Here is a 12317-nt window from a genome sequence, read left to right on the forward strand (position 1 = left end):
AGACCTGCCCTCACACAGACACCCGCCCTCACACAGAGACCCACCCTTACACAGAGAGCAACTCACAGGCCCCACCCTCACAAAGACCCCTTCACAGAGACCCCGCCCTCACACAGACCCCACCCTCACAGAGACCCCGCCCTCAAAGAGACCCCGCCCTCACAGAGACCGTGTCCTCACAGAGATCCCGTCTTAACAGAGACCTTGCCCTCACAGAGATCCCATCCCCACAGAGATCCCGCCCTCACAGAGACCCCGCCCTCAGAGACCCCATACTCACAGAGACCCCGCCCTCAGAGACCCCATACTCACAGAGATCCCGTCGCCACAGAGATCCCACCCTCATAGAGATCCCACTCTCACAGAGACCCCCGTCCTCACAGAGACCCCGCCGTCAGAGACCGCGTCCTAACAGAGACCCCTCCCTGACAGAGACCCCGTCCTCAGAGAGACCCAGCCCTCACAGAGATCCCGTCCCCACAGAGATCCCGCCATCACAGAGATTCCGCCCTCACAGAGACCCCATCCTCACAGAGACCCCGCCCTCACAGAGACCCTGCCCTCACAGAGATCCCGTCTTAACAGAGACCCTGCCCTCACAGAGATCCCGTCCCCACAGAGATCCCGCCAACACAGAGATCCCACCCTCACAGAGACCACACCCTCAGAGACCCCGTACTCAGATCCCGTCCCCACAGAGATCCCACCCTCATAGAGATCCCACTCTCACAGAGACCCCGCCGTCAGAGACCGCGTCCTAACAGAGACCCCTCCCTGACAGAGACCCCGTCCTCACAGAGACCCCGCCGTCAGAGACCGCGTCCTAACAGAGACCCCTCCCTGACAGAGACCCCGTCCTCACAGAGACCCCGCCCTCACAGAGATCCCGTCCCCACAGAGATACCACCCTCACAGAGACCCGTCCTCACAGAGATCCCGTCCCCACAGACATCCCGTCCCCACAGAGATCCCGTCCCCACAGAGATCCCACTCTCACAGAGATCCCGCCCTCACAGAGACCCCGCCCTCACAGAGACCCCGCCCTCACAGAGATCCCGTCCCCACAGAGATCCCGTCCCCACAGAGATCCCACCCTCACAGAGATCCCGCCCTCACAGAGACCCCGCCCTCACAGAGACCCTGCCTCCTCTCAGGGACACTACTCAGCTGGGGGGGACCACGGCTCCCACTCGAGGCCACGCCCACACGGCCACGCCCACCAAAAGAGGCCACGCCCCCAAAGAAGCCGCGCCCCTCAGAGAAGCCGCGCCCTCAGCCTGGAACACTCACGGGGCCACGCCCACGTGGAGACACGCCCCACTCGGGACCACGCCCCTCACGTGAGGACCAAAGCCACCGGCTCGCCTACCCTCCGCCCCCAGCCCCGCCAGCAGCTTTTGGCGGGCGCGTGGCGCCTTGCGCAGGCGCAGTCCAGGCTCTGACTGTGCGCAGGCGCAGTGCGCCTCAGTGGCCTCGTGCGCAGCAGCATGGCCTGCTGGGTCTTCTGTAACCGCTGCTTCCAGCCACCGCGCACCACGTCGTGCTTCAGCCTGACCAACTGCGGTCATGTGTTCTGCGACACCTGCCTGGGCAAGGGTCAAGGTCAGGGCAAAGGTCATGGGCTGGGGCCTCGCGCCAGACCCCAGACTCGCGCTGGACGCGGCCTGTGGAGCGTGTCTCGTGCTGTGTGGGCGTGGCCCCAGGCTTGGGCGTGGCTCTGCGGGGTGTGTCTCATGTGTGGGCGTGGCTTTGCGGGGTATCTCATGTTGTGTGGGCGTGGCCTCCAGGCTTGCGTGGCTTTGTGAGGCGTGTCTCGTGCTGTGTGGGCGTGGCCCCAGGCTTGGGCGTGGCTTTGCGGGGTGTCTCGTGTGTGGGCGTGGCTTTGTGAGGCGTGTCTCGTGTTGTGTGGGCGTGGCCCCAGGCTTAGGCGTGGCTTTGCGGGGTGTCTCATGTGTGGGAGTGGCTTTGTGAGGCGTGCCTCGTGTTGTGTGGGCGTGGCCCCAGCCTTGGGCGTGGCTTTGTGGGGGCGTGTCTCGTGATGTGTGGGCGTGGCCCCGGGCTTGGGCGTGGCTTTGCGGGGTGTCTCGCGTGTGGGCGTGGCTTTGCAGGGCGTGTCTCATGTTGTGTGGGCGTGGCCTCCAGGCTTGGGCGTGGCTTTGTGAGGCGTGTCTTGTGTTGTGTGGGCGTGGCCTCCGGACTTGGGCGTGGTCTGCGATGGTTCGCATCTTAGGGGCCTCAGCCCTGTGGGCGGGGCATCCACAGAGGGGCCGGGTCTTGGTGGGCGGAGCCTCCTGGGAGGGTCAGGGTGCTTCTGGGGGCGGACAGGTGGGGTTGCCTTCAGGGCCCGGGATCCTGGGGCCAGACCCCATGTCCAGGCTGCCATCTCACACAGGGAGGGACACAGTGAACTGGGGGCAGCTGTGCAGTGCTGCAGGCCTGGAGGCATCTCCTGGTGCCCACCCCTGCCATGCTGGACTCAGGGCGGGTGGGGGTCACTGGCAGGGGTGAAGGTCACAGAGATACAGAGGTCACAGGAGCAGGAATGTTGGCAAGGATGGGGGAACATTCCTGGTGGAGGTGGGTGTGGACGGCCCGGGGGAGGGCAGCCCCGTACAGCATGGACTGGTCATCCTGGCTGCATCACAGTCCCCAGCTCCCCCAGCATTAAATTACATTAATTAACTAATTTATTTATTTTGCCTCCAGGGTTATCACCAGGGCTTAGGGCCTGCACTGCAAATCTCCTGCGGCCATTCTTTCGATTTAAAGAGGAGGGGAGGTAGAGAGAGGGAAAGAAACACCTGCCGACCTGTTTCACCCTTGTGAAGTGCCCCCGCTGCAGGTGGCGGCTGGAACTTGGATCCTTGCCCAGGGCCCTCGTGCCCCCGCAGCATTTTATATGCAAGACCAGAGTAGCTTCCAGAAGCCCAGGGGCCCACCTCCCAGGACCACAGGTGCCACTACCCGGTCCAGGCCCACGAGTCTGGTGACTGGCCAGGGCTGGGGCCCAGTCCCTGCCCTTGCCTGGCCCAGTGCTCAGGGCCCTGCTGGCATGGCCAGCCTTGGGCTGGCGAGGGTGGTGCTTGGGCAGAATCAGCCTCAACTCTCAGTGGACTTTGAGTTTCTGACAGAGAGAAGTAGGAAGAGAGAGAAACACTGACAGCATGAATCACCCCCCCACCACAGCCGGAGCCTGGGGACTTGAACCCAGGTCTTTGTGCAACACCGCCCAGCTCCCCCAACCCAGTTTTGTTTGTTTTATTTCTGTATCTGTGGGGAGAGCGGGAGAAGCAGTGCAGTGGTGCCCCTGGCCTGGGGCTTCCATGTGGGTGGGCGGAGCCCAAGTCCTCACCTGGTGAGGTGGGAGCTCTTCAGGCTCCTGCGGTCCCTGCAGGGAGCAGCAGACCAGTGCGTGTCCTTGGTGTGTGCAGCCCCCTCGTGTGCTGATGTGGGTCCTGTGGCCAGGAATCAGGGGCTCAGGGAGGTCAGACAGGAGTCTCTCCCCTTCCTGGACCCTTTGGCTTCCCAGCATGGCATTCCCAAGGCCCACAGCTGGACACACTCCCCCGCAGGGCTCTGCTGACCTTCGACCTCAGGGTCCCCAATAGAGAGGTCGCACGTGCAGAGGGAGGACCCCTGACCCGAGCCACCGTGAAGCTTCCTGTAGTGTTGACTTTGTTTCTTCATGAGGAAGACAGGAGGAGAGAGAGAGAGAGCCAGACATCACTCTGGTCCATGTGCTTCCGGGGACCAAACTCAGGACCTCATGCCTGAGAGTCCAGTGCCTTATCCACTGCGCCACTTCCCGTCCACCGTGCGGTGTTGTCTTTAAGCTTCTGTGCATTTGTGCCCCAAACCCTGTGTTTACCTGTGTTTTACCTTTTTTTAAAGTAGGTCTGCATTTATTATTATCCTTATAATTATTACTACTATTATTGTTGTTGATATATATGTTGCCTGCCCAGGTGGTGAGGGGACAGAGCACAGCCCTGCCCTTCCGCCGCCGTCGTGTCTAAATGACCTCACTGTCCCCTGCAGGGAGAAAGGACGAGTGTTTGATCTGCAGGGCACCCTGTCACTTGGTCTTACTCTCCAGGCAGGTGAGTCCTGACCTGCACTGCTGGGTGCTTGGTGCCTCCTGGACCCACCTGGGTGCTAGGTGCTGGGTGACTGTGCCTCCCATCAGAGGCTTAGCCTGCAGCCAGCCTTGGGGGGTCCTCCACTTGTGTTGGTAGAGTAGTGAGACCTGATCACGTCCTGAGATTAAGTAACTGAATAAATAAACTTCAACTGTCTCTCAAGGGCAAACCAAAGCCGCTCTAGCAAGTGGAGCTGCCTCCCCAGACTGTGTGTAGTGTCCTCCAGGGCCTGTGCACCCTCCGCTCTGTGCCCCCAGATGTGCCAACTGTAGGTCCTGTGGCCAGGGAGGTCAGGGCAGGAGGACAGCTGCCCACGGTGGCTCCATGGTGTCCCCAGGGCACTGTGACCACCCCGCCCAGGTTGGGGTCCCCCATCACCTGTCCTGTGGCCCCCAGCTCTTCCCACTCTGTCCTCAACCCCGTGGGTGGCCTCACAGAGCCCCTGGCTGGGTGGTTCTGGACACCTAAGCAGTGTCCCATCTCCTGCAGACGGGCTCGGACATCCAGGCTCTGTTCACCCGTGTGGACGGGCTGTGCGCCAGGTACTCCCGCGAGCTCTCCCAGGTGAGTGCCAGCCGCCTGGGTGTTCCCCAGGCCAGGTGTGAGGGGGTTAGGGTCAGTCTCTGCCTAGCCTCTTCTGCCCCCAGCCGTCAGGGCTCATCCTGGGTCTGCCTGGCGGCTCCTGTACCCAGAGCTGCCTTTGTGGGCTGGCGTCACCCACTCACCCACTCACCCTGGCTGCTGCCAGCGACCTCCCACAGACCCTGGGCTTGGGGACACGGGGGGGGGGGGTGCTGGCTGCACTCAGAGCTGGGGACACGGGGGGTGCTGGCTGCACTCAGAGCTGGGGACATGGGGGGGTGCTGGCTGCACTCAGAGCTGGGGACACGGGGGGTGCTGGCTGCACTCAGAGCTGGGGACATGAAGGGTGCTGGCTGCACTCAGAGCTGGGGACACGGGGCGGGTGCTGGCTGCACTCAGAGCTGGGGACACGGGGGGGGGGTGCTGGCTACACTCAGAGCTGGGGACACGGGGGGGGTGCTGGCTGCACTCAGAGCTGGGGACACGGGGGGGGGGTGCTGGCTGCACTCAGAGCTGGGGACACGGGGGGGGGTGCTGGCTGCACTCAGAGCTGGGGACACAGGGGGTGCTGGCTGCACTCAGAGCTGGGGACATGGGGGGGTGCTGGCTGCACTCAGAGCTGGGGACACGGGGGGGTGCTGGCTGCACTCAGAGCTGGGGACATGGGGGGGTGCTGGCTGCACTCAGAGTTGGGGACATGGGGGGGTGCTGGCTGCACTCAGAGCTGGGGACACGGGGGGGGGTGCTGGCTGCACTCAGAGCTGGGGACACGGGGGGGGTGCTGGCTGCACTCAGAGCTGGGGACACAGGGGGGGGGTGCTGGCTACACTCAGAGCTGGGGACACGGGGGGGGTGCTGGCTGCACTCAGAGCTGGGGACACGGGGGGGTGCTGGCTGCACTCAGAGCTGGGGACATGGGGGGGTGCTGGCTGCACTCAGAGCTGGGGACACGGGGGGGGGGGTGCTGGCTGCACTCAGAGCTGGGGACACGGGGGGGGTGCTGGCTGCACTCAGAGCTGGGGACACGGGGGGGGGGTGCTGGCTGCACTCAGAGCTGGGGACACGGGGGGGGTGCTGGCTACACTCAGAGCTGGGGACATGGGGGGGTGCTGGCTGCACTCAGCTGGGGACACGGGGGGGGTGCTGGCTGCACTCAGAGCTGGGGACATGGGGGGGTGCTGGCTGCACTCAGAGCTGGGGACACGGGGGGGGTGCTGGCTGCACTCAGAGCTGGGGACATGGGGGGGTGCTGGCTGCACTCAGAGCTGGGGACATGGGGGGGTGCTGGCTGCACTCAGAGCTGGGGACACGGGGGGGTGCTGGCTGCACTCAGAGCTGGGGACACGGGGGGGTGCTGGCTGCACTCAGAGTTGGGGACATGGGGGGGTGCTGGCTCCACTCAGAGCTGGGGACACGGGGGGGGTGCTGGCTGCACTCAGAGCTGGGGACACGGGGGGGGGTGCTGGCTACACTCAGAGCTGGGGACATGGGGGGGTGCTGGCTGCACTCAGAGCTGGGGACATGGGGGGGTGCTGGCTGCACTCAGCTGGGGACATGGGGGGGTGCTGGCTGCACTCAGAGCTGGGGACACGGGGGGGGTGCTGGCTGCACTCAGAGCTGGGGACACGGGGGGGGTGCTGGCTGCACTCAGAGCTGGGGACATGGGGGGGTGCTGGCTACACTCAGAGCTGGGGACATGGGGGGGTGCTGGCTGCACTCAGCTGGGGACACGGGGGGGGGTGCTGGCTGCACTCAGAGCTGGGGACACGGTGGGGGGGTGCTGGCTGCACTCAGAGCTGGGGACACGGGGGGGTGCTGGCTACACTCAGAGCTGGGGACACGGGGGGGGTGCTGGCTGCACTCAGAGCTGGGGACACGGGGGGTTGCTGGCTACACTCAGAGCTGGGGACATGGGGGGGTGCTGGCTGCACTCAGCTGGGGACACGGGGGGGGGGTGCTGGCTGCACTCAGAGCTGCTTGCTGACGGCCTGCTCTCCTCAGATCTCGGGATTTCAGGAGAAGCACCGCAAGAGGCTGCTGGCCTTCTACCGGGAGTCGGTGAGCACTGGGGGGCTGGCCCCTCCTCTGGCTGGTGCTCGGTCCCCACCCAGGCAGCGCCGACCCAGCCTCCAGGTGGACAGAGGCCTCCTCCTCGCCGCTGTGAGGGTGCCGCCAGGTACCCTCGCCGCAGGTGGGGTCAGAGCCCAGAGGGGTGGGGGGCCGGGCGTGGAGTCTGGGGACTCGGGCAGAAGTGGGGGCAGCCAGGCGTGCAGGGGAGGTGAGGACGGGCAAGGCCGCCGTGCTCTGGTGCGTCCCCAGCCCACGCTGCCCCCAGATCCGCAGGCTGGAGGACTCGCTGAGGACGGTCACTGTGCAGATCCAGAGGATGCAGGGGTGAGTGGGGCAGGCTCGCCTGGCGCTCCATGTGGCAGAGGGGTGGACGCCACACCTGAGGGCCCCGAGCAGGCGAAGGGCCTGTGCCAGATGGGTGCCCTCCTGGGCCAGTGCTCACACAGTGGGCAGCGTCTCAGTGCCTCCTGGGGCACTGTCTGCCCTCCCCTCCTCTCTCCCTCCTGGTCTCCCTCCTCCTCCTCCTCCTTTCCTCTCCCCTCCCCCTCCCCCTCCTCTCCCCTCTCCTCCCTCCCCTCCCTCCTCCCTTCTTCTCTGGTGCTTTCTTCACTCTGGAAGTTGCTGCCATCTCCCAGTCTGAGCTGCTCCCAGTCTCAGTCCCTGGGCCTTGGCGGCCCACCTTGGGGTGACAGTGGTGCTCTGAGGGTCGTGGTGACCGGCTCTTCCCTCAGCACCAGGTCGGCTCAGCTGTGGGCTCTCGGCGGCGTGAAGAGTGCAGCCTCCGGTAAGCAGGGGACCCCCACCCCCCAGGCCCCTTGCCCCAGGCTCGCTCTGACCTGTAACCTCTGTCACAGCGCCCTCCTCGGAGCCCAGTGGGCCACGTCTCCTGCCCCTGCGGACCCCAAACTTGGCCTCCAGGTGCGTCCCCTGAGGAGGAGGGGTCCCCGCAGGGAGCAGGGGCAGGCCCTCCTGCCCCCACTGCCCAGGGTCCTAGCTGCACCCCTCCTTCCCAGCCCTCCTCACAGAGGCCCTCAGTGTCTGGACAGTCCTGGTTCAGGGACTTCCTGGGGTGACTGTCTCTTCCACCTCTGGGCTGTTTTGGTGAAGACCCAGCTCAGACAGGAAGGCAGAGACAGGGAGAGATGGAGGTGGGGAGAGACAGAGGTGAGGAGAGACAAGGAGAAATGTAGACTGGGGGAGACAGAGATGGGAAGAGACAGAGGCTGGGAGAGACAGAGGCTGGGAGAGACAGAGGCTGGGAGAGACAGAAGCTGGAATAGACAGAAACCAGGAGAGGCATAGCAGGGAGAGACAGACACTGGGAGAGATAGAGGCAGGAGAGACAGGCAGGGAGAGACAGGTGGGGGAGGGCAGAGACAGGAGAGGTAGGTGGGGAGAGGCATAGCAGGGAGAGACAGAGACTGGGAGAGATAGAGGCAGGAGAGACAGAAGCAGGAGAGAGAGCAGGGAGAGACAGAGACTGGGAGAGGCAGAGGCAGGAGAGACTGGTGAGGAGAGACAGGTGGGGAGAGACAGAGTGGGGTGCTGGACACTCCTCCTGAGGCGGTGCTGCCCAGGCCTGCTGGTGGGTGTGGGCAGGCAGCCAGCTCTGCCGACTGAGGCAAGAACCCTGGGTGCAGAGACCACACTGGCTCCCAGCCACACCCAGGCCTGGGCACTGCGCCTCGCTGGCCTGCTGACCAAGAGGGGCGCGTGGACGTGGAGGCAGCCCCACCCCTGCCCAGGAAGGTGAGTCCCCCTCCCCATGCCCCTCCTGGCCCCTCCCCACCCCTCACACCCCTCTATGTGCCCCCGTCTTCCCTGTGGACATCTGTGAAGGGGCCTCACTGAGTCTGTCCGTCCGTCTTGCTGCTTTGGGCTGGCTTGCCCTGGAGCTCGACTGGGTCAGTGGCTGGGGGAGGGTGGGCAGATGGGCTGCACTGCCAGAGTTGAGTGACTCTGCCCCTCAGGGTCCATGCCTCTCAGGGATGGGACACCCAGCACTCCAGGGCCTGAGGCCGGACCCCTCCTGGGGGCTCCCTGCAGTGTTCCTGGGAGGGTCACCCCATCTCCGGTAGTGGGAAGTGACGTTCTTGCTTCAGGACTGGTCTCCGCATAGGGGTCCTCAGCCTGCAGTGCTGGGGCGCCGGTAGGGAGGTGTCCAGATGGGGACTTGGGGGGCCCAGTGCCAAGGGCCGGTCCTCAGGCGAGTCTCATCTGTGGCTGAGAATTTTGTGTGTGTGGGGGGGGGTCAGGCTGAGGTCACAGCAACTGAGGGGGGGACTGAATGCAGGTGAGTGACAGTGACAGCCGGCCCAGGGCTCTGCTGCTATGGCTCTGGGACCTCAGTGGGTTGGGGGCCAGGGCAGGAGGAGGTGGGACCCCTGCAGGACACAGGCAGGGACCGGGGGCCTGGGGTGGGGACACTGGAGGACGTGAGGTGGTCAGTGGCCCGCGGGCAGCTGGACCTGCTCTGTTTGTCTGCAGCCTGAGGTGGCCACCGGGCCTGCCAGGATCTCCCTCATCAGCCCTCCCCAGGACGGACGCATGGGTGAGTTGGGCCCTGGGCCAGAACTCCCACTCCTCACGCGAGGCCCCTGAGCCTGAGGACCTGTCAGCCAGGTCCCACGTAGCCCTGCGCACAGTCAGGTCACAGGCTCACTCCACAGTCAGACTGCAGTATCCCCCTCCCACAGCCAGACCCCAGTGGGCCCACCCACAGCGCACAGTCAGGCCACAGTGAGCCTGCCCGTAGCACAGCCAGGCCTCAGTGAACCCACCCACAACACAGGCCACAGTGGGGCAATGACACAGATAACAGTGTGGACCCCCAGTGCACAGTCAGCACAGTGAAAACACCCATAGCACACAGTCAGGATGAGGTGGGCCTGGCCCCTGCAGCCCACACTTGTCTGTCTGCAGGCAGTGTGTCCCACCACTGCACACCGGGCCCCCACCTGACACCTGCCTACGCCGGCCTGCCCCAGCTCCTCAGGTGAGTCCTGGGAGGTCACAGCCTGCAGACACTGGTTCTGGTCTCTGCCCCTCGATGTCTGCAGACACCTGACCAAAAGGCTGCAGCCAGAGTCCCAGAAAGCCATGGAGTGAGGGGACCTTGTCCTGGGGTGAGGGACCCTGTCCTGGGGTGAGGGGACCCTGTCCTGGGGTGAAGGGACCCTGTCCTGGGGTGAGGGAAACTGTCATGGGGTGAGGGACCCTGTCCTGGAGTGAGGGGACCCTGTCATGGGGTGAGGGGACCCTGTCATGGAGTGAAGGGACCCTGTCCTGGGGTGAGGGGACACTGTCCTAGGGTGAGGGGACACAGTCCTGGGGTGAGGGGACCCTGTCCTGCGGTGAGGGGACACAATCCTGGGGTGAGGGGACCCTGTCCTGGGGTGAGGGGACCCTGTCCTGGGGTGAGGGACACTGTCCTGGGGTGAGGGACACTGTCCTGGGGTGAGGGGACCCTGTCCTGGGGTGAGCAGACACAGTCCTGGGGTGAGGGACCCTGTCCTGGGGTGAGGGGACCCTGTCCTGGGGTGAGGGACCCTGTCCTGGGGTGAGGGACCCTGTCCTGGGGTGAGGGGACCCTGTCCTGGGGTGAGGGACCCTGTCCTGGGGTGAGGGGACCCTGTCCTGGGGTGAGGGGACCCTGTCCTGGGGTGAGGGACACTGTCCTGGGGTGAGGGACACTGTCCTGGGGTGAGGGGACCCTGTCCTGGGGTGAGCAGACACAGTCCTGGGGTGAGGGACCCTGTCCTGGGGTGAGGGGACCCTGTCCTGGAGTGAGGGGACCCTGTTGGGGGTGAGGAACCTTGTCCTGGAGTGAGGGGACCCTGTCCTGGGGTGAGGGGACCCTGTTGGGGGTGAGGGACACTTTCCTGGGGTGAGGGGACCTGTCCTGGGGTGAGGGGACCCTGTCCTGGGGTGAGGGGACCCTGTCCTGGGGTGAGGGACCCTGTCCTGGGGTGAGGGGACACTGTCCTGGGGTGAGGGACACTGTCCTTGGGTGAGGGGACCCTGTCCTGGGGTGAGGGACACTGTCCTGGGGTGAGGGGACCCTGTCCTGGAGTGAGGGGACCCTGTCCTGGGGTGAGGGGACACTGTCCTGGGGTGAGGGGACACTGTCTTGGGGTGAGGGACTCTGTCATGGGGTGAGGGGACACTGTCCTGGAGTGAAGGGACACAGTCCTGTGATGAGGGGACCCTGTCCTGGGGTGAGGGGACCCTGTCCTGGGGTGAGGGGACCCTGTTCTGGGATGAGGGGACCCTGTCCTGGAGGGGACCCTGTTGGGGGTGAGGGGACACTGTCCTGGGGTGAGGGGACACTGTCCTGGGGTGAGGGACCCTGTCATGGGTTGAGGGACCCTGTCCTGGGGTGAGGGGACCCTGTCCTGCAGTGAGGGACCCTGTCCTGGGTTGAGGGACCCTGTCCTGGGGTGAGGGACACTGTCCTGGGGTGAGGGACCCTGTCCTGGAGTGAGGGACACAGTCCTGGGGTGAGGGACCCTGTCCTGGGGTGAGGGGACCCTGTCCTGGGGTGAGGGGACCCTGTTGGGGCTGAGGGACACTTTCCTGGGGTGAGGGGACCTGTCCTGGGGTGAGGGGACCCTCTCCTGGGGTGAGGGGACCCTGTCCTGGGGTGAGGGACCCTGTCCTGGGGTGAGGGACCCTGTCCTGGGGTGAGGGGACCTGTCCTGGGGTGAGTGAAGGCTCACTGCAGATGGAAATCTGTAGTGTGGGTGTGTTCATCTCAGGGTCTGCACCACCGCCCCTCACCTTCCCGCCCCTAGCCTTCCCATCACAACCCCTCCCCCCTGCAGCAGTCTCACCCCTCGCTAGGCCTTGGCTGCTCTTGGCTGCTTTTTGATCCTGGGGTTCCGGCCTCTGGCCTTGGGGCTCCTGCTCTGGGCTTTGCCAGCAGTGGCTCCGGCTGGCACCTGTGAGGATCCCCTGGCTCAAGAATGGAGGCCCATACTGGCAGCCCTCCACCCGCCCCCGGGGTCCGACTCCCAGCCATGTAGCACCTGCAGGGAGCCTGGACCTCAGGAGAGGCTGTGACTTCACAGGCCGCTGACACCACAGCTGCTCGGCCAGGGGCGGCCCCGCACGCCTGCACTGCAGATGCCAGTCTGGGGGGTCAGGGGGGACATGCCCACCCCTAGTCCACTCTGCCAGACCAGTGCCCAGGCCCAGCCCAGAGCCCCCATCAGCATCTCAGGGCTTCTGCAGAAGAGACAACCAGGCAAGTTGGGGTGGGGGTCAGGCATCGTGTGCAGGGTGGGGTGTGGGGGTCAGTGCACAGTGTGCAGGGTGGGGTGTGGGGGTCAGTGCTAAGTGTGCAGGGTGGGGTGTGGGGGTCAGGCAGTGTGCAGGGTGGGGTGTGGGGGTCAGGCACAGTGTGCAGGGTGGATGTGGGGGTCAGTGCTCAGTGTGCAGGGTGGGGTGTGGGGTCAGGCTCAGTGTGCAGGGTGGGGTGTGGGGGTCAGGCTCAGTGTGCAGGGTGGGGTGCGGCGGTCAGTGCAC

The 12317-nt window shown here is 65.2% G+C and overlaps 1 protein-coding gene across 1 annotated transcript; it reads left to right on the forward strand.

Moving 5' to 3' along the window:
• Window positions 1-1409: 1409 nt before the first annotated feature.
• Window positions 1410-11983, forward strand: RNF212 (ring finger protein 212). Its single transcript, XM_060188408.1, has 10 exons — window positions 1410-1602; window positions 4039-4100; window positions 4629-4703; window positions 6723-6779; window positions 7057-7115; window positions 7523-7575; window positions 8432-8540; window positions 9279-9342; window positions 9714-9786; window positions 11861-11983. Exons 1-9 carry the CDS (start codon window positions 1488-1490, stop codon window positions 9750-9752), a joined length of 633 nt encoding a protein of 210 aa, XP_060044391.1. The 5' UTR covers window positions 1410-1487; the 3' UTR covers window positions 9753-9786; window positions 11861-11983.
• Window positions 11984-12317: the final 334 nt, after the last annotated feature.

Source organism: Erinaceus europaeus, chromosome 3 (genome assembly GCF_950295315.1).
Source record: "Erinaceus europaeus chromosome 3, mEriEur2.1, whole genome shotgun sequence".
NCBI classification, from domain to species: Eukaryota; Metazoa; Chordata; class Mammalia; order Eulipotyphla; family Erinaceidae; genus Erinaceus; species Erinaceus europaeus.